This window comes from Tasmannia lanceolata, unplaced genomic scaffold (genome assembly GCF_043159265.1).
Source record: "Tasmannia lanceolata isolate RefF3 unplaced genomic scaffold, GAP_Taslan_0.1 ptg000034l, whole genome shotgun sequence".
Classification (NCBI taxonomy): domain Eukaryota; kingdom Viridiplantae; phylum Streptophyta; class Magnoliopsida; order Canellales; family Winteraceae; genus Tasmannia; species Tasmannia lanceolata.
In genome coordinates, this window is record NW_027518711.1 from 167,680 (window position 1) to 190,477 (window position 22,798).

The 22,798-nt window shown below is 38.3% G+C and overlaps 1 protein-coding gene across 2 annotated transcripts in view; it reads right to left on the reverse strand.

Annotated features, from left to right (window-relative positions):
* Positions 1-22,798, reverse strand: part of LOC143859584 (uncharacterized) — an 83,394-nt gene that overhangs the window by 48,169 nt on the left and 12,427 nt on the right. Inside the window, exons 3-4 of one of the 2 annotated variants that reach the window (XM_077370238.1) lie at positions 18,085-18,156; positions 11,684-11,785 (exon numbers count right to left, since the gene is read on the reverse strand). In XM_077370238.1, the coding sequence (XP_077226353.1) occupies positions 11,684-11,785; positions 18,085-18,156 (174 nt within the window). The remainder of the gene's footprint in view (positions 1-11,683; positions 11,786-18,084; positions 18,157-22,798) is intronic. The other variant, XM_077370239.1, reaches the window with a different exon arrangement.

Genomic DNA, 22,798 nt, shown 5'->3' on the forward strand with positions numbered 1-22,798 from the left:
ATGTGAAATGTGGTATGTATTGAATTATTAGGCATGTGCGACAATGCACTAGATGTTCAATATCGTTAAACCATTATGGGTGATTTTCATGCTTATGTGATGATTTCAAAATATGTGTCAGTGCTTATTCTAGCATTTCTTGAAGTTTCATCTTAAATTTCTACCATTTGCATATGTTCCCATATGTTTCTGTGATTTTATCGGATTTCCACTGAAACCGAAACCAATCCATTTACATGGCAACCGAAGCCGAAATCGAAACCGAAATTTAAAAAACCTTGGGTAGGAGACTGCCATTGATCTTTAACAAGACCCACGAATTACACATTTAAAGTTTACATGTTCTGAAATCTAAAAGGCCTTCTGTGTAACCGATTAGACTCTCCAAGAGATAAAATAAGAGGACCGTGGCCCAAACAAGTGCGAGACAAATGACTCACCTTGGTACTCTGAATGCAATTGATCCATTGCTATTAACGACCACTCTACAACAAGGTTGCCAGAGCGGGAATCGAAGGCTCTCAGAGTGGTCAGAAGCGGGAATCGTGAAGTCGTCGGAGAGTCACCGGAGATTCGCCGGGAATCGTTGGGGAGCTGGGAATCGCCAATGCTCTATTTGGTTGCTTGAAGTTGGGTGAGAAATTAGTAGAAGATGTGGTCAAAGGGGAGAAGAAAAGCGGAAGATTGGTACCGTGGTTGTTGGTTACACAGCAATCCACGAGAAGATTAGCGTAAGATGTAGGGTGCCATTACCAAAATGAAGGGTGGAAGAGAGACAAAGGGAGAAAAGAGAATAAGATAAGAACTTCTTGAGATTTTCTCCTCAAATTTCACCAAGGGGAGAAGAATATGGGGGAAATATCTCTGCCACGTACGCGCCACCTAGTATAAAAAGCAATAATGATGTCTAGAAGTTGTCTAGTGGTCAAAGGTCTAAATGACAACCAAACATGCTTTGGGGAGATCTTTGGAAGATCTCAAGCATTTGAAACTCCTACAATCCCCCCAAAATGAGCAACGAAACAGAGCACGAGGAATCTCTGGGGAATCACCGGGAAATCGCGTTTCACATAACAATAAACCGTGCTTCCCAAAAGTGGGAATCGCGTTTCCAGGGAATCATAAACCGCGATTTCCAAAAGTCGGAATCGGGTTTTCGCGAATCCGAACCGAGATTCCTAGTTTTTGGGGATTCGAGAAGATTCCCATTTCGGATTCGCGAACCGGGGAATCGTGGTTCCCCACTCCCAGGGAAGAATCCTGCTTCCTTGCTCTACAAACATCAATCGCATCTTGAAAATCATTAATAGCTGGTGTTAGCAGGTCTTCCACCAAACTTTTCATCCAACCTCAAAATACCCATAAACCATGAATTGCTGACATTAGTGTTGAGTTCTTTAATATGACTCCATAACAGCCTCCTGCCTTGAATTATAAGCATAAACGATTCTAAGAGAAACTTCCATATTGTTAAATTCTAACATCATAGTAGCATCTCGGTCCATGTACAACACTAGGTTAAAATTAGTGTTACATTTCTAAAAGAACCATATCCCGGGGCAGTTCTCATAGGCAAAGGAATTATTCATACCAATTTTATTGGCAATTCAGGAAATAGCGCCAATACCAAACATAGGTTCAGATATGACACAAATTGATAAGGTATGCTCTTTGATCAAATGTTTTAGTCAAAAAATAAAGGAACGGTTACCAATCCCTCTAAGGTATGCTATTTGATCAAATGTTTTAGTCAACAGATGAAGGAACAGTTATCAATCCTTCTAATGTTCCAAATAATACCTGTCAATCACTGGAAAGTGTTACCAGGAGAGCATCCCAAGTGGATTTTAACCACACAAATTTCTCCTTCTTGTGTTGACTTTGAAGTGTTAGATCAGTCTATTGAGTAGCTTCTACATCAGTTTCTTCCTTATCTTTATCCAATTCGGGTTCGAGAGTTTTAATTTCCTCACTATTCATGACAGCCATCATAGCATTGTCCTTACGAACCTTTTCAATAACCTCTTCAACCCTTTTAAGGAAGAGATAAATTCCTTCCTTTAGCCCAACCTTGTCTTTCAACATCTTCCTCACAGCCATCAGATAATGACAATCTGAGAATTTGCAACTCTATCCTCACTCAGTTTGTTCACATCTGTTGTTAGGGTGATCTGAATATTTGTTCCCATCTTATATCGTATGATCTGTACAGATTGTGTCTTAGATCCATTCCCGCTATGTGTCAGCAAAGACTGGTTTTTCTCTATGTTCAGCAAGTTTTGATCAAGATTTGCATTTCTTACTGATAAATTTAGGAGATTTCACTAATTCTTAGATTATTTTCATTAACAAGAGGATGTGCTTATAAAGAGCACTTACATGATAAGCATAGAAATAAATCAAGATAGTTATGGAGAGAAAGAATCCTAATCAAATCTACTTTCTAATCTCTCTTGCTTGCCTCTTCTATCCATTGCCTAATTTATCTAGTTGCTTCATTTAGCCAACTTACCCAATCTACCTCCCAAGATGATCAAACTGCGAGATCTTAATCCAATCCAACCATTGGATCCCACATATTCTAGCATGCCCCCTCAAGCATATATGGATTTTCAATCCACGTTTGAGGGGGCATATTAGAGAATGAAATCAAATCAAGATCAAATATTCTGAGATTAGAAGATTTGATTTGATTAGGCAAGTGAATTATATTAGGATAATGTCTTTCCATAATTATCAAATTCTCTTGCTATGTTTACCATTTGAGGGTTCTAAAAAAACACTCCTTGTGCTCAATGTAAATCATCCAAGAATTAGTGAAATCATCTCCTCATTTTACAATGTATCAGAGCAGAAATTAAAAAAGGAAATTAAGATTTGAAAGTAGGAACGACAATTAGCGGTTGTGAAAAATAATGGCAAACATAAGTAACCAACACTATGAAATTTTTTTTAGCGGTGCAAATAACAAATTTGGGGGGTAGACCTTTGGGTGAAAGCAAATGGGGTCTTAATTATTAATCTTAAGGTGCATAGGTAGGTAGAGAAGATAAGTGTTGGGAACTAAAACAATGAAGGGGTGCACTTATCAAATCAAGGACTGATATTTGAGTATTTTGCAAAGACAAGGACCCGAGGAGATAGGGTGAATGGGTATTAGGAAAGAGGAGTGTACCGAGTAAAGTAGGTGGGATGTAATTTGTAACGCCTTTCCCTGTCAAGATGAAGCCTGACAACAAGTAGTCTTTGCTGGAATGATTTGCTTCAGGCAAAACTGAAAGAGCCTTGGGAGAAACTATCTGATGAAAGAAATGGATGTAGCCTTCACATGGTAATGGGAGAAGCTCTACGGATGAGATCATCAAACCCATGCCACGACCCACCAGAACCACATGAAAGATGAGCCGCGAAGAGCTTCAATGAACTGGATTTGACTCAACCCTGAATAAGTGAGTCATATTTAGGCCGATTTTGAATATCGACCATTCTGGAAATGGGTTACTATGGACCGATGTCGGAATGGGCAAGAAATGGGTCCCTATGGACTGATACCGGAATGGGCAAGAAATAGGTCACGATGGACAAGTTGAAGATGTTCACCTCAAGTTAAAGAAGTCCAAGGAAGTGCAAAGGAGCCAAGATTCAAATGGTTTTCATACTTAACTTTTTATATCATTAAAAACCATACACACACCCAAATATGTTTTTGAAAACCTAGGACTAAAGCCCAAAGCCCCTGGATCTTAAAGTTAGAAATAGAATTTTACTTGGGCCGATAGACCGGGCGACCACGGGATGCTACCTGGAATTCCAGGGCATCTCGAAATTTAACAGGCCAGTCGACCGGGGTAAGCCGGGAGACCGCGGGTTTGTTTTCTGGAAATCTAGAAACCATCCAAGTTGGGCTTGGAGGACGACCGCCATTGGTCCGATCGACAGCGATAATGTTTTTGAGCCGAATTTTTATTCAAACAGATTGCCTTCGCCGGACGACCGTCATAGGGCCTGTCAACCGCGCCGGTAAGAAATTTGAAATTCAAATAGAGAGTCCGATAAGGGCGGGCGACCGTCGTGCGTCGGTCGACCGTCGCGACATGGAGATAGAGCCGTTGGGGCTTGCGCAGGTTGACTTATTTTACAGTTTTACCCCCAAACGGTCATATTTCCTTGTGGGCTATATATACACTATCTAAATCTTTTGCAGGATCAAATCCTATCTTCTTGAACTTAAACTTTTACATGAAAGGTTAAACCTCTTTGAACTTGTATTTTTACATTCTTTCAAGAGGAACTCCATAGGCTTTACATTTTATCTTCCTTGGAGTGTTTGTGAGCTATCAAATTTGTAATCCGCTTAATCTAGAGGCATTGAGAGTTTTGATCTTTTTATTCTTCATTGTATTTGAGGGTCTTCTTTTTGGCCCAGTAACAAAGGTGAAGACGTTGTGAGGGTCCTACTCTTCGGCCCGTTAAGAAAGGTGAAGACGTTGTAAGAGGGAGTGACCCCTTGCCAAGGCTTTGTGAAAAAAGGGTTTGTACCCTTTGAAGTTGAAAGAGTTGGTGTACGGCTTTGAAATTCGCCCATTAAAGAATCTTATTGGTTAGTGGAGAATCTCAAGGAGGAAAACTTGGAAGAGTGGAGTAGGTCAAGTTGTGACCGAACCACTATAAAATTTTTGCCTTGTGGATGCTTTCTCTTCTTTTTCTCTTTGCACTTTGGTGTTTGGTAATCTCTACCCTTTACTTTTGTTTATGTTCCATTGAACAAGGGTTGGAGTATATAAGCATAAAGTAATATCTAATCCCTAGCCTACATTATATTTATTGATTGATCAAGGGTTAGACTTGTTAAGGCTTAATTGGTAAATTGATCCACTTAATTAAGCCTCAAATTTTTAATTAGCCAATTCACCCTCCCCCCTCTTGGGTTGTCACCTTGTGTTTCATTTGGTATCAGAGCATAGGCTCTTAAAGAGATTTTTAATTCAAAATCTACAAGAGATAAAGATCCGTGACAACCCAAATGGATTTTGAGTTAGGACAATCCGCTATAATTCCTCCATTCTTTGATGGAACAAATTATAGAGCTTGGAAAGTAAAAATGTTTGCCTATCTCAAATCCATAGATTTTGACATCTTAGATATCATTAAAAAGGGATTTCCTATTCTAAGAAAATTCACTAAAAAAGATGCAAAATTATTTTTGTTAAATTCACAAGCTATTATTATAATATGTTGTGGACTATGTCCAAATGCTTTTAATAAAATTTCATCATGTACAAATGCAAAAGATATTTGGACTAATCTTGAAAATTTTTATGAGAAAAATAGTAGTCTCTCCTCAATTGATAACAATATTGTTTCTGAACAAAAAAAGACTTTACAAAACTCTTTTGCAAAGGAAAATTCTTTCAAACATTCAATTTCCGATTTAGAAAAACAAATTGAAAATTTGAAATCGAAGGTTAATGAAAGTTTAGAAAGAAATGAAAAATTAAGTCATTTGAGCAAAATCTTGATAAACAAAAATGACGACTTAATTAAACAATGCACTATCCTTGGAAAAGAAAAAGAAAGCCTTGAAAACACAAACAAGGATTTAAATGAAAAATATAAAAATGTTTGTGTAAATGAAGAACAATTAAAAGCTAACTCATCTCATCAAAAGGAATATTTTGAATGAGATAAAATTAGTAAATGAAGAACTCTCATTAAAGGACCAAAGATTACAAGAAGATAAAGACAACCATATATGTTCACATATGTATTCTTATGGTTGTAGTTGCTCTTCATCTACCCTTGCTTATTCATGTTCATATTGTAGTAGATTAGAGCATCACAAATTTAGGTGTAAGTTTAGATTTGTGAAATCAAACAAGTTTGTATGGGTAAGAAAAGATACACTCCCACAAACAAACTTGTAGGAACCAAAATTTGAAATCATTGATATATGGGGTTGTGCTTAAATTGCTATATCATATGAATTCTCTCTAGATACTATTTCAATGCTGCATTCATTGTATCTAGATCACCTGTGCTTTAATAATATATCATTTCATAATTAAGCATAGATACATACCATTAGTCATGTTTTTAGTAGAATGTATCATTGCTTATTGAGCTTTATGATCATATCATATATCACTTGTAGTCTACAAAGAAAACAAGAAATTACCTCTTTAGACTATATGTTGTGCATTGTTGAAAATCTTTTAAGAAAATCCATCTAAGTGCAAAAACACACACATATGCACTTAGCATCCACAAATGGAGAGCTTATCCTGACAATATTTTGCTAGACATATAGTAAACATATGTAATCATCCATATCTAGCAAAATTCATTTAGCACATCCACTTTGAACTTCATTGAAAACATATGTCCATTCATTACCTTGAGCATTAAATGATATGAAAATAGAGATGAATTTTTAAATGTCCTTAGATAGCCTAGGGATCGAGTTTACATGTTCATTAGAATCCCATAAAGGCGAAAAAAATAGGAGAAAATCGATTTGTCCACAAAATCCCTTGAAAATATAAAGAAATTGAAAACTGGGGTGTGGTGGTTGACCGAGCCTCAGAGGGCAACCGCGGAAGGCAACCTGGACAAAAATAAAATAAAATGGTTAGTCGCGGGGGACAACCGACCCTCGGCGACCGACCGCGGATGGTCGCAAAATGAAAAATAAAAAGGGACAGGCGGGTCACGGCAGGCGACCGCGATAGCCCGGTCGATCGCGACGGTTGAAAACTGCTTTTTAAAAAGGGCGTCCGCGAATCACTTTTTCACTTCCGCCGTTTCTTTCTATCCTAGGTTTTCTCTCTTCTTCGCTCCCAAGCTATTTTCCGTCAAGAATCTTGAAGATTAAAAGTATTAGGTAGGTTGATCCATTCTTCTTCCTTCATTTCTCATTTCTTCATCTCCCTCATTTGTTTTTCTACATTAAATCACTCCATAGCTCATTCTCTCCACATTTCTCATCATATCTCCCTCAAATCTTTCATTTTCTCTTTGTTTCCATTTTCTTCTTCCATCCTCCATCATCCTTCACCTAATCCCTCATCTTTCACCTCGATTTCTCTCATCTCTCTCAAAACCCTAACTCCTTAATGTCGACTTCAAGAAAATCCATCGCACAAAAGGGCAAGCGAGTTAGAACCGAGCCGGAAGAAGAAGCGTTCCCCACCGAACACTTCTTCAACAAGCAAGCCAAGGATCATTATAAGGCCTTCATGGATCAAGTCGTCATCTCGAGGCAAAAAGTTATTTTCCAAGACTTTGACAAATTTGATCTTCTATCACTTTTTGAATTCCAAGGTTGGTCCTTCTTTCTAGTCTATAGCGCTCCAGTCTATCCTGAGATAGGTAGTTTTATGCCAATTTGGATATTTCCCATCAAGGAGTAGTTATGAATACCCACCTTCAAGGAAACAAATTTGGGTTAAATTTGAAGAATTTATGTGCTTGGCTTGATATACCTAATGCAGGGAGAAGGATTTTCTTTTGGGGGAAAGATGAAATAGAAAATCACCTTCCAAGAGAAGAGGTATATGGGACATTAGGAGTTCCTCCTCCAAAGGATAAGTTAAACATCCAAGCTAGTAAAATGAATGATACGGCTAGGGTGATTCATAAAATTGTGGCATACAACATCACCCCTAGAGCAGGAAATTTTGATGTTGTAAAGCCCTTCGAAGCCCTCTTAATTCACTGCATTATGAAGAAGATCCGATTAAATTTACGCTTCATCATGTTGGGTTATATGGATGAGGCAGTCAAGAGAGGTCAAAGTGGTCTTCTTTATGGGATCCAGATTACTAAGCTCCTAAGGCTCTATAAGATCAATCTGGAAAAAGCCTTCTCAACAAACCCTGATCCACCACTCAACCACTCCACCATTACCCTTATGAGAATTCCTATACCAGGAGTAGGTGGTCCTAGTAAGGTCACACAAGATGACATAAATGAGGCTGTGGATGAAGCTGAACGAGTGGCCCTGATGCAGGAGCAGAGTAGAACACATGAGCAGGCACAGGCTCAACAGTGCCAAGTTCCCACTACTGGCTCATATGAGAATCTTGCTAGAGTTATTGCATCCTTGAGGATTGGCCAAGACACTCTCACGACTAGAGTTGAGTCCCTCGCTACTGCCTTTACGACTGCAGAGAGTCAGAGAGCCTCAGATCATGCGAGACTCATGGAACTTATGTCAAGGCAGCATAGGGAGATGATGCAAGCTTATCAGAGGAGCCAGGCCACCAAGATACTACACCTCCCAATCTCCATCTCGAAAGCATCAGCCTCCTCCTCAGGAGTGACAGATTTCCAGCATCTTCTCGGCAGCAAATACATTGGAGTCGCATCTTTTTGCTGCTTGATCTTCTCTTTTGGACTATATTTGTATTTTCATTTTCTTCAGTGGATGTTTATGCCCGATGTGGGCTTTGTGTTTTGGTATGTATGCCCAGTATGAGCTTTATTATATGTGGATGATGCCCAGTGTGGGCTTGATATTTTGGTTGATAGATTGTTATGGCCATTAGGGGCAGTTTATGTGTATGTATATGTGGATGTATAAGCCTTGTTTGGCATGATTATAGATGTAGAGGATATTTGCCCGGAGGGGCATTATGCTTTATGGTTTATTTTGTTTGTCATGTTCAGAGATTATGTGATTTTACCCATTGTAGTGGTGAAGAGTTCTTGTTCCTCACACCCATTATTTGTGTATCTCTGTCATGTAGTTTTGATGTGAAGAGGGTGTCTCTTCCATCGTTTATTCATGTATATGGGACCTTATCTTGTCTTATCTTTATATATACATGAGTTCTCTTGGTTGCCATGGATGTGTACTTCTCTTGTCTGTCAGTCTTTCTCTAATACATGTGTTTATTAGACTGTATTTGCTTCATCTTTATAATCCTATGTCTAATAATCATCCATTCTAATTCAAATTGTACTTTTCATTTGCACGGAGCAAAAATTGGAATGGTTAAGGTGATTAAAATCAAGGGCTTATGTGCTTGAAATTATTACATATAGACTAGATGCATATATTCAGGGGGAGATGTCACTTGCAAATGTATAATCATCTAGGGCCAATGACAAATAAATAGGGGGAGAGCTTAATGGTATCATATTCACTTGCTTTAAACAAATTGTCAATGAAGCCCAAGTGTTTACATAATTCACCTTTTTTCAATCACTCTGCCCTGTCATGCCCTACAACATAGGTTTCACCTAGGGCCAATGGAAAATTCATAGGGAGTGAGCTAAATAGTTATATATTCACACTTATATAGATCAGTGTGATATGCTCATATGGTTTATTGCCCTTATTCTTGTGCTTAACTTGCGAATCATTCGATCAAAAAAAAAAAAATGGCTTATCATGCATTTCACTTTGGTTTTCTCTTTGATAAGCATTACTAGAGCTTGAATAGTATATCATATACAAGGCACATAGCTTAGACAAGATATTATTCATCTTGACACCCCACTTGCACTTTCACTTGTTAATCCCTACCTTTTTGTTGTTGCCAAAAGGGAGAGAATTTTGGGAATTTATTAGGTAGTCCAATTGTATATGCACCATATGTTTTACAGTCATTAATTATATTTGTGCATATAGTGAGGGGGAGCTATGCTCTATTGTGTATTTCATATCATGCATATTCATCTATTTGGTTGATATCTCCTACCTCCCTAATCAATTTGTTTGCCATCATCAAAAAGGGGGAGAATGTAAGCCCAAGGGTTCCCATGAGTTAATCATTCACTTACCTTCTTGTTTTGATGCTAGCAAACCAAATTGACTAGCTTTTATGGACTAATGTGTTGTTTTGAGGTGTTGTGTCATATACAGGAATTTCATGTCATAATCGCCATTACACAACTCTTCACAGCACATGGCTTGTGGATCAAGAGACAAAGGAACAAAGAGCTTGCACCTTCATTGGAGTCATCACCATTTGGAAATGATCAAGCCAAGGAGCTCAACATGAAGATCCCACAAGTTCCCTAGCAAGTGTCAAGGAGCTTGGAGTTGAACATGCCATGGTGACACCTCATGCACCTCACAACATGTAGTGAAGATTGGAGGATGTCACAAGAGCAAGTCAAGTTGAAGATGTTCACCTCAAGCTAAAGAAGTCCAAGGAAGTGCAAAGGAGCCAAGACATTCCCAGAAGACTCAAGGTTCTTATTTTTAGAATGTATTTGGAGCCCTCTTGATTTTATGTTTAAATGCACTTTCAATAGGTTTTCAAATGGTTTTCATACTTAACTTTTTATATCTTTGAAAAACCATACACACCCAAATATGTGTTTGAAAACCTAGGACTAAAGCCCAAAGCCCCTGGATCTTATAGTTAGAAATGGAATTTTACTCAGGGCCGGGCGACCGCGGGATGCTACCTAGAATTCCAGGGCATCTCGAAATTTAACCCGGGCGACCGCGGATTTGTTTTCTGGAAATCCAGAAAACATCCAGGTTGGGCTTTGAGGACGACTAACATTGGTCCGCGGCCGCGATAGTGTTTTTTAGCCGAATTTTTATTCAAACAGATTGCCTTCGCGGGCGACCGCCATAGGGCTGGTCAACCGCGCCGGTATGAAATTTGAAATTCAAATAGAAAGCCCGATAAGGTCGGGCGACCGTCATGCCTCGGGCGACCGTCGTGCCTCAGTCGACCGCCTCGACATGGAAATAGAGCCGTTGAGGCTTGCGCAGGTTGACTTTTTCAACCCTGTATTTTACAGTTTTACCCCCAAACGGTCATATTTCCTTGTGGGCTATATATACACTATCTAAACATTTCTAAATAACATTTTGCAAGCTCAAATCCTATCTTCTCGAACTTAAACTTTTACATGAAAAGTTAAACCTCTTTGAACTTGTATTTTTACATTCTTTCAAGAGCAACTCCATAGGCTTACATTTTATCTTCCTTGGAGTGTTTGTGAGCTATCAAATTTGTAATCCGCCTAATCTAGAGGCATTGAGAGTTCTTATCTTTTTATTCTTCATTGTATTTGAGGGTCTTCTCTTCGGCCCAGTAACAAAGGTGAAGACGTTGTGAGGGTCTACTCTTCGGCCCGTTAAGAAAGGTGAAGACGTTGTAAGAGGGAGTGACCCCTCGCCAAGGCTTTGTGCAAAAAGGGTTTGTACCCTTTGAAGTTGAAAGAGTTGGTGTAAGGCTTTGAGATTCGCCAGTTGAAGAATCTTATTGGTTAGTGGAGAATCTCAGGGAGGAAAACTTGGAAGAGTGGAGTAGGTCAAGTTGTGACAGAACCACTATAAAACTTCTGCCTTGTAAATGCTTTCTCTTCTCCTTCTCTTTACACTTTGGTGTTTGGTAATCTCTACCCTTTACTTTTGTTTATGTTCCATTGAACAAGGGTTGGAGTATATAAGCATAAAGTAATATCTAATCTCTAGCCTACATTATATTTATTGATTGATCAAGGGTTAGACTTGTTAATGCTTAGTTGGTAAATTGATCCACTTAATTAAGCCTCAAATTTTTAATTAGCCAATTCACAACCCCCCCCCCCCCTGGTTTGTCACCTTGTATTTCAATAACCTCACAGAGCATGAAGCTAAAGACTCTGAAGTTGAAATTTGCAGTGCATGACTTCAACAGACAGCATATATGATGAGTCACCAAAATTAAATTACCTTCGCAAACATAATTTCCTAGGAACCAAGAGCCATAAGATTGCTTAAACCAATGAAGTTCTTGAAGACATCCGTTGATGAACGCATAAGATGTTGGGTTTCCTATTAAAGTAGTGAAAAGTAAGCTTTCAAAGACTAAACACTTCAAGACCAATAAAACAACCATGTACAACCATATCAAACAATAGCTACAAATTTTAAAAAATAAGAGCATGTCGGATGAAATGACCAGACCTAGTTGTGGGAAAATTCCAATAAACAGGCAGCTTATTAAGTGAATAGAAGGGGATTCCTTTCATAAATGTGTTAGATAGATACAAGTAAATTACCAGAATGCCAACAGTACAATATTTTGTATCTGACAAATTGTCAAGGTTCAAAAATAAGCTCTTTTTTTTTTGAAAATTTTTTAATGCATTCCTCCACAGAAACCAACCCCTCCAAACTATGTCCCGGAGGAACGGTGGCAAAGAGACGATCAAGATTTCAAAAAAATACGGTCAGTAGTGAAAAAACAACTTATCTGAGAGTTCTGAACAATTATAAATTTCCAATGACTTTTGAAATATACTCATCAAATACAGTGAGTAGTAAAAGCATCAAATAAGAGCCGCTTTGTAGAATATCTTTGTAACTAATGATAAATTTCCAATGACTTTGAAATACTCGTCAAATATAGTGAGCAGTAAAAAGCATCAAATATGAGCCACTTTTGTAGAATATCTTCATAACTAATGAACAAAATAAAAACAGGTGTCGAGCTGTTACAAGTGTAAAGAGATAGGATGTTTTAATATTTATGTATTCCTATCTTTTACAAGGCATTCTTGTGTAGTTAGGATGGCGGCCATCATACTCGGGGCATAATGGCATACTTGCACTATTTTGTTTTGAGCGTGCGTGTGTGTCTATTATGAGAGTTGTGAGGTTAGACTTCATAACCCACGGACTCCTTTCACCCATTTTCTCATCTCCTCCCTTCTTTTCTACCTTAATTCCTATGACTTGGGTGGTCTCCAAGACTCCAAGTGATTTCTCCTTTTACAGTTAACTTGGCATTAGAGCCAAGTTCCATAAGTGCCTTGGTCTGATTTCTGTGTTTTCTCCTTGAAAATCCTAGATTTAATCAATCTTCCTCCTTTCTTGGAGTTTCTTGTGCTGAGCAAACCATAGGGTTTTCTCTCTTCTTTGTGCACAGAAACCCCATGGGGTTCTCTGCAGTTTTGTGCCCTAGTGTGCATCATTGAAGGTATTTTAGTGTTAAATCAAGAAGGAAGTTTTACAGCAAAGATGTGCAGATTTTCTAATTAGAAGCATCACGTTGCGTTCATATGATTTGGTGAGATTACTGCTCTAATTTGTGACTAATTTATTTTCTTGATGATTGGCTATTGTGTATCTGCTTCATGTGTACTACCTTGGACTGAAATACCAGTGTGCTGTTTTTAACTATGCTGCCCTCTTGTGGATTGGCAAGGGTGCTGCTCTAATATGCGGTTGTGTTGCCTTCATGTGGAATGGCCGAATGGGAAGGATATTGCCCTAATTTGTAACTGTACTGCCTAAGTGAGAATTGAATGATTCACTGTCTTAAAACTGTGTTTAGTGGTTGTGCAGCCTTCTTGTATGCAATCAAACATCGATTTCGGCAAAGTCTTCGGTCCCCACGGAAGTGGAAGTACTTCATGAAAGTTTATGCTAGTCCAAAAAAATCTTACAAATTCTAAAATTTTATGGAGGTCCATGCAAACGATGAAAATTTAAGATGAAACTTTAAGAAATGCTAGAATAAGTACAAATACACTTAGAAACCATTACATAAGAAATGCAACCATCCATAATGGTATAACAAGATCAAGCGCCTAGTAACATGCATCGTTGCACACATCTGGAATCGTAAGTGCCATCCTAAACACAGATATTTCACATGTTTTAAAAGCTGATGATCGCCACATTTCTTTTACTTTTCAACTTACTCATCTTATTAATAGAATGGGCATTAATATTTCCTGGATGTATTGAATTTTTTTATTCAGTGGGTGCATGCAAGGAATCAAACTTCGAACTTCAATCCCCACGAAAGTTTGACACATGTTGGCCAAAATCGACACATGTTAGTTGAAATTTAAAACCATGCCTCCTTGTCAATTGTCTTGCCTTGATGCATTGTTTGCTAGCTGAGGGTTTAAGGTTGGTCGAACAGTTGTTGTCTTGTATGTGATTAAATAGATCAGTTGTAGCCATATTTGGGGATCTCCATAATGAGTCAATAAATCCAATTTTTCAAACATCATGGAGATGCAAAGAATGCAGCTTACTTCTATTACACTAAATGGGCTGAATTATCTTCTTAGGCACGGTATGCGAAAGTGGTCCTTGATGCAAAGAAAAAACTAAAATTTCTGACTGAAAATGGAACCATTAAGCTTGATCTTAAGTAGAAAAAAGAGACAGAGAGAAGACACTTCAAATGCCTAGTGTTTCAAAACAGAAACACAATAAGGGAGAGTAAACTACAACTCTGAGGTATTAAAATGGCGACCAAATCGAAGGGTAGCGGCTGAAGATGCCAAAATTGATCTCTTCGAAGACAATGACGAGTTTGAAGAGTTCGAAATCGATGAAGAGTGAGATGATAAGGAAGAAGGGGAAGAAACCATGCAGCAGTGGGATGATGATTGGGATGATGATGATATCAACGACAACTTCTCTTTGCAATTGAGAAGAGAGCTGGAGAGCAACTCAGAGAAGAGTTAATCCACCCATTTTCATCATTTTCCCCGAACATGTGAAAGCAGCATATACCGAGTCCCTAAATCATTATACTGTGAAGATCTTTGTGTACTTCAGGTTGTGAAGCTTGTGAGCTATGAAAGCATAACAGAGTTCGTTTCTATTCTAGAGATAATTAAAGGATGTTTTTTTTCAGTTGTTGATTTTGAAATTTGGGGTGGATTTAGAGTTCAAAGTTTGTCATTTCATAAGTGTTTTTTCTTTTTTGTGTAGATGATTACACTACTATGACTTGGTTATATTTAACAAAAGAGAGATCTGAAATTGTGCCCTTTTTAAGTGTTTTGTTAAGAAATCCAAACCCAATTTGAAAAATATGTGGGCGTATTACATTCATACAACGCTAAGGAGCTTAAGTTAAAATTTTCAAAAAATATTATGCTGAATGTAGTATGGCATATAAGGTCTACAACGACGAAATCGGAGGGTCATGTTATGATTTGGGTTGAAATATATATTTAGAGAGTCGAACTCCTCCACTTACCTAGGGATTTTCCATGTACAAAAAATGGAAGAAACTATGAGACAAACAACTCATAGGAGATTTAGGATGAATATATTCCAAAAGGTTCCATGACCTAATCGAATTGTTAAGACAGCACAGCACTTAATACTAATTGCAATGTCCTACAACAATCGCTACTCAAGATATCAAAGGCAAGGGAGCTGCAGTTGATTATTTACCAACCAACACCAAAGAAACAGAATGCTTCCAAAGTTCATGGTTTAATATTTCCACAAAACGGACACAAAACGACCAAAATGATTTTATTTCGATCGAACTTAGAAACGTGTGTCAATTAGAAATTTCAATGAAGATTCTATAAAATCACAAAAATATATGGAAATTGTAACGACCCGGATTTTTCGGAGAAACCCGAATCGCTACCAAAGACAGAAACTAAATACAAATCCTACGAAAAATGCGGAATAATTTTTTTTATATATATAACGTAGAACTCAAGTAATATTGATTTAAATCAAACTTAGAGTTTATTAAAAGTAAACTGACATCAGTAATATAAATGAAAAAGACTAAGACACTACAATGACTCAGCACGCTCTTCCTACTCTCCCCATTTATTCTCAATGCCGTCCATTGTAGCAAAACCTGTGGAGATTTATAGGGGTTAGTTCAATGAACTAAGTAGACTCAATCGGTACCTAAATATACACAATTAAACAACTTTTGAATTTAAAGGATACAACTTAATTCATTAGGTAAGCACGAAACAACAATCATCTCTAAAGAAAGCCTGAAACATTAACAGGGATCATGCTATGGTATTTAAACAATGTGAAACAGTCATTCTAGCAAGCAAACAATGTTTTACAAGTAAGAAACTTGTGTTTGTTATTATTATTTGTAATGCATGAGAGGACTCATCCAAGACAATCGAGCTCCCTTAGCTTGTTGTCCCCCCCCCCCCAATACGTTCCACTACCCTCGTCTACAGGTAATGGACATGAGGGACTTTTTACGACGTGCCTATTGGCCACTCCGCCTCTTGACATCACGGTCTAAGAGGATGCATTTGCCACCATGGGGGTGCGCTAAAAACCCATGGCCGGTGCGAAATTTCATACTTCCTGGACAACTTATACCTCCACCTAATCCACCAAATTATATTTCCCAATGGCATTTATTTCATTTATTTATTACCATTTTTCTGGAATGTCATCAATTTTCAATATTCTTAAGATATCCATTAGCAATTTTCTTGCTTCCAAAGTATTTTCCTTTAACAATGAATCATAGCATTCCATCATTTTTTAGCATTAGCATCTCATTATTTGTGGGCATAGCATAATTATTAAATCGATTGCAAACTACTAATATGGAGAAACATGAGAGGGAAATGTGTATCATTTAACAGCAGTTATGTCTACAAGTCATTATCATGAACCACTAAGAACCTTCATTGCATACAATTAAATCAATCATTGTCCTGAAGTGTAAGTTTAGGATACCGTTACCTATCTTAACCACTTGAAATGTGAGAGAGAGAGAGAAATCTTCTATGTCTGAAGCGAATATGCTACCAAATCTGAAACAAGAATCATGTGCACACACTAAGGTTCCCGTTAAATTATACTTTAACTCTGACCCTAAGATAGTTAGACAGTCATAACTTTTTAGGTTTTGCTCTTTAAATTCTATTCCCAAACATTCGCCTCAGACATAGAAGATTTCTCACTCTCTCACATTTCAAGTGGTTAAGGTAGGTGACGGTATCCTAAACTTACACTTCTGGACAATGATTGATTTAATTGTATGCAATGAAGGTTCTTAGTGGTTCATGATACTTGTAGACATAACTGTTGTTAAATGATATGTATTTCCCTCTCATGTTTTTCCATATTAGTAGCATGCAATCGATATAATAATGATGCTATGCTCACTAATAATGAGATGCTAATGCCCACAAATGATGGAATGCTATGATTCCTTGTTAAAGGAAAATATTTTGGAAGCACGAAAATTGCTAATGAATATCTTAAGGATACTGAAAATGGATGACATACCAGGAACAACTGGTAGTAAATAAATGAAATAAATGGCATGGGCAAATATGATTTGGTGGATTGGGCGGAGGAATGAGTCGTCCAAGAATAATGAAATTCCGCAGCGGCCATGGGTTTATAGCGGACCCCCATGGTGGCAAATGCATCTTCTTAGACCGTGATGTCAATAGGCGGAGTGGCCAGTAGGCACGTCGTAAAAAGTCCCTCATGCCTACTACCTATAGTCGAGGGTAGTGGAACATATTAGGGGCGGGACAACAAGCTAAGGGAGCTTGATTGTCCTGGGTGAGTAGTCTCATGCATTAATAATGATGATAACAAAACATAAAGTTCTCACTTGTAAAACGTTGTTGCGTTGCTAGAATAATAGTTTCAAATTGATTTATGCCATAGCCCTCTATATTACCATTCATGATTTCTTTAGAAATGAATTGTGCTACATGTTCACCTATGGAATTAAGTTGTATGCCTTTAAATTCAAAAGTTGCTTAATTGTGTATGTTTTGGTAGTGAATGAGTCTACTTAGTTCGTTAAACTAACCCCTATAAATCCCCACAGGTTTTACTACGATGGACAACATCGAGAATAAATTGGGAGCGTAGGAAGAGCGTGACGAGTCATTGGAGTGTCTAATCTTTTTTATTTATATTATTGATGTCGGTATACTTTTGCTAAACTCTAAGTTTGATGTAGATCAATATTACTTGAGTTCTATATTATATATTAAGAAAAAAAATTTTATTCCGCATTTTTCATATGAGTTGCATTTAGTTTCAATCTTTAGTAGCGATTCGGGTTTATCCGAAAATCCGGGTCGTTACAACCGCCCTCACTTTCGCTTCGCGAATTACATCAACGTCAACATGCATAAAATATTCAACAATTATTTGTTCCCCAAAGATGACTCACAAAGGCATTACACTTTAGGACTTCTTTAGTCAACTCTAGCATCATGGATGTTATCACATAAACTTACACCAACAATTGTATGATTATAGTCTAAAAGCTTTTGACTCTTAGATATAGAAACGCCAATACATTGCAATCTAAATAACGGTAATAAGCATAGATAGCAATTTACCTGACTTTGGATGGCGGAGACATAAAAAACATCCTTCCATATTTTCAGGTTTTGCATTTTTAGGGCCAGGCACTGAAAGAAATTAATAACATATCACTAAAATGAAATAAAGTCCAAAACTCTTTATATGTCATGATATCCAGATATAATAAGAAGTAATGATGTGAATGAGCTACTGAAAAAAAATGATCTGCATTAGTTTTTTACCTTAACAATTAACAGAACACGAAATGCTAGTCAGTTTGTGTAGGTTATTGGAGAATCACAACAAAGCATTCCTCATATCATTAAAATAAACAGAAAATCAAGGAATTCTTCCGAGTATAGGAGCACATGGGAGGATCCTTATTTTTTGGGGCATAAACCTACAGTTCAATTTGGCTTATTTTGTAAGTAGAGATTTTTTTTTTACTGACTAGTAGAGATTGTGTTGAGAGCAAATGCAATCGTTGTGTAAATTATTTCATTTTGTTAAGTGTATCAAGTCATCGAAGGTATTCTTGCAACCCACCCACCCACCCACACACACACATATTCGTGTGGGAGAGGGTAACATCTCTCTCATTTCTTCTCTTCTCACTATCCTCTATTTCTCTTCAGTCTCCACTTCATGGAATTGATTCATCATAGTGAGAGTCAATGATCCTAAAGACGAGACGAGACGCCTCACACCCACCGTCTGAAGACTCAAAGAGACGAGACGTGAGCCCCCCCCCAGCACCCTCTCTCCTCTCACTTTGGTGCTGCCCCAACCCTAAATCTTAACCCACCACTTCCAACATCGTTCCAAACTCTACTCTCACCCCCCAAATCATCATCTTCCATTGTCGTCCCCGTCCCCCTCTCAACATCTATTTTTTTAATTCATCAGCCCTAACCCTAGCCAACCCCTTCCATACCTCTTTATTGGTTGGATTCAACCCCAAACCCTAACCCAAGCTACTAAAATTATTCCCTACAGCCCTTAATCCCTTTGAATCTACCTCTAAGCCTACCTCTAACCCACCATACATTCATTTCCCTTCAATTTGATGGTTTAAACACTCATCCTTGACCCTTTTCATCCCTTTGTTGGTTCCGAGGAGATGTTCGGTGATTTCATCTTGTTGGTGATGCTTATGTGTGTTGTTGGGGTATCTTTCCGTCCTGGAACCACGTACTGATTTGTGGGACAGCGTGTATCAGTGACTAATGATGGTTGTCGTGGTGTGTATTGGAGATTTGTTGGTGTTTTGTTGTTACTTTATTGGTCGCTCGTTCGTTGGTACTTTGTTGGTGCTTTGTTGACTGTGATCTCTCTTGGTTTGTCCTCCATATTGTTGGATGTGGTTGATTGTTGGTGGTTATTCGTTGTTGGTGCTCTATCTGTGGTGCCTTATTCGGGGTGATTCCTTGTTACTGGTGATCTGTCTGTGGTGCCTCATGGCTTCTCTTCTTTTCTTTGGCGACTCCACGTAGTGATATGTCGGCCAGCATACTATTATTCGATGTGATTCTCTTTGCCGCCGCTGCTGGTTTCTACGCTTCCTTACTGCTGATTTGTTTAGTGCACTTCGTGTTGATTGTTTTCTGTTGTGATCTACTTGCGTCTTTGGCATTGTGGTCGTTCACCGTGATTCAGGGGGAGGTCGTGTTTTTGGTAGTCGTGGCTCCTGCCTTTGTACACACTTTGGCTTTGAGGGCCACTATATTGATTTCTATTATGACTTGCATCCTGAGCTGCGTCCTCTCAGCTCTGCTCATGTTTTTGTTGCTAACTCAGAGAGTTCCTCTCCGGCTCCTGCACCTACTGATAATGCCGATTCATTGGTTATCTCTCGTGCTGAATATGATGAACTCGTGCGCCTGAGAGACAAAGGCAAGCACTCAAATGCCTGCACAAAAAGGTAGTACCACCTCCTGTTGAGTTACGACTGTCTTCTGGATCATGGCTCATTGATTCAGGAGCATCATATCACATGACTGACAATTCTAGCCTTCTTTCTTCTTTTCAGTTATATTCCTCCTCTACTAACCATATTTTTACTTTAGCTGATGGGACTACATCCCCTGTCCCAGGGGTTGGTGTGGCCTCCCCTTCCACTGACCTCACTTTATCTTCTATTCTTTGTGTTCCGCAGTTTCCCAACAGTTTGCTCAGTGGACCAAATCATTAAATTGTTCTCTCTTTCTTCCTTCTTATTATGTCTTTCACGATATAAAGACTAAGAGGAGGATTGATTTGGGCCGTGAGATCGATGGTTTGTACTGTTATAAGCAAGGCAGTGCTAATGTTGCCCTACGAAACTCTGTCGAAGCGTATCAGTGGCATTGTCACCCATCTGTTGAGAAGTTTCAGCAGCCTATTATTGTGCCTCATCCTATTTCGTCCTTTACTAGAGTCTTGTGAGTTGGGTAAACACCATCAGGTGTTTTTCCCTTCTAAAGTCCTTAGTCGTGTATCGCGTCCATTTGAAATAGTACATTCTGATGTATGGGGTCCCTCTAGAACCCCTTTCTACATGCTTTTTGGTATTTTGTTCTATTTGTTGATGATTACTCCAGGGCTACATGGTTGTTTCTTATTAAGGATCGTGCTGAATTTTTTAATGCCTTTCGCACATTCTATTCGAAAATTACAAATCAATTTCAATGTTCAATTAAATGCTTACTTACTAATAATGCAAGGGAGCACTTCTCTTTGTCTAATGGATTTCAACAAATTCTTGATTCTCGTGTTATTATCCACCAATCTTCCTGACCCTATACCTCTCAGTTAATGGCATTACTGAGAGGAAAATTCGATATCTTTCAGATATCACACGGACTCTTCTCTTCCAAATGAGAGTGCCCAAAATCTACTGGGGCGATGCGTTTCTCACAGCATGTTTCTTAGGGAATCGTCTCCCTTCCTCTGTATTATCAAGTCGGGCATCATTTTCTGTGTTGTATCCGTAGAGGCCTTTTTCTGTGTTATATCGGTAATCCTATTCTGTTGATCCCGCGTCTTTGGCTGTACCTGCTTTGTTCAAAAGTTGGCTCTTAGCCTTGAAAAGTTGGATCCTCGTGCGGAAAAGTGTATCTTTCTGCGTTACTCTCCTACCCATAAAGGTTATAAGTCTTACAGTCCTCTCTTGTGCAAAACCTTTATTTCCACGGATGTTACCTTCATTGAGTCTACTCCATTTTTCAGATTCAGTCCCTGCTATTGTTGGTGAGCCTGTCATGCCTCTTCCGCTACTGTCAGCTCCTCCAATGACCACTACTTCTCAGCGGCAAGTTTATACTCGTGGGCCACGACGGATTGTGCATCCTACTACAAAGGCATCCTTTCCACCCGACCATCCCCCTCACCAGTCTAATAGCTCTCCTTTAGGTACTTTACCTCCTACTGTAACTCCTACTTCGCTCCTATTGCTTCTCATACTTGCTCTCGTATTGTTGCTCATCCTATTTCTCAGTTTATTTCTTATGATTGTATCTCACCCACCTTTCATTCCTTTGTTTCTATTTTGTCTTCCATCATTGTGCCTGAGTTTGTTTGAGATGCTCTCGCTCATCTCTGGTGGCGGGCTTCCATGGATGCCGAGTTGACTACTCTCCACTCCAATAAATCGTGGCGGTTGGTTCCTCTTCCATCTGGAGCTCAACTTGTTGGCTGCCGTTGAGGATTCAGAAAGGCGAGATATGCACTGTGTTTACCCGATCAACAGATTAGCAAGCAGATGTGTTCACTAAACCATTGGGATCCGCTAAGTTGAATGATGTTTGCAACAAGCTGGGAATGTATGATATATACATTCCAGCATGAGGGGAGTGTTAAGTTCATTGAGGGTATTCTTGTCATTCTTGTAATGTATTTACTCACCTATATATATATATATATATATATATATATATATATATATATATATATATTCATGTGGGGGAGGGTAACATCTCTTCTCTTCACTTTGCTCCTCTCTTTCTCTTCAATCTCCACTTCATGGACTTGATTCTCCGAACACATTTCATTAGATTCGAATCACCAAGAAAAGATAACAAATAGTGCATATGTTTATTTTCATTGTTAACAAAGGCATCTAGTTCTCCTTGCTACTTTGCTCCTCTTGATTGCATTTGGAAGAAGAAATTTCACCATCCACGATGAACATGGACTACCATTGGATTATCGACAAGGAAAAACCACGGAGAAGATAACAAAAGATGAATCTGTTATGAATAATGACTAATGACATTCAAAAAATGAATAACGACTAATGGTCGTGATATAAAATCACCTGTGGTGGGGTTTTTAGCACTCTTGGCTGGCTATCAAGTGTTGAGATATAATTTAACATCTTATACATGGGCATTATTGTCCTTTCATCTTCATTTCTATTTAGTACTTAAGTAGGGGTCTTTCTGTCTTTTTCGCAAAATAAATTCAGAGAAGATTAGTAAATGTTGTGAGATGATATACCTTTTTTTCAAAAGTATATTTTCTTTGTTCTTCTTTTCTCAACTCTAACATGGTAATTTGGTATCAAAGCAAAGATCCTCAAAACCTAACGCTCATCACTCTTATTCGAATCCAGCCTCAAATTCATTGACAGCTTCTCAATATCATTCGAGGGTTTGATTGGGGGAATTAATCATAGTGGTTTCGTTCAACCCACTCAAAAATTGAAATTATATGAAGTTTTTTCTTGTCAATTTTTTTTTTACTTCGGGAGAATCTTTTTCTGATAAGTGG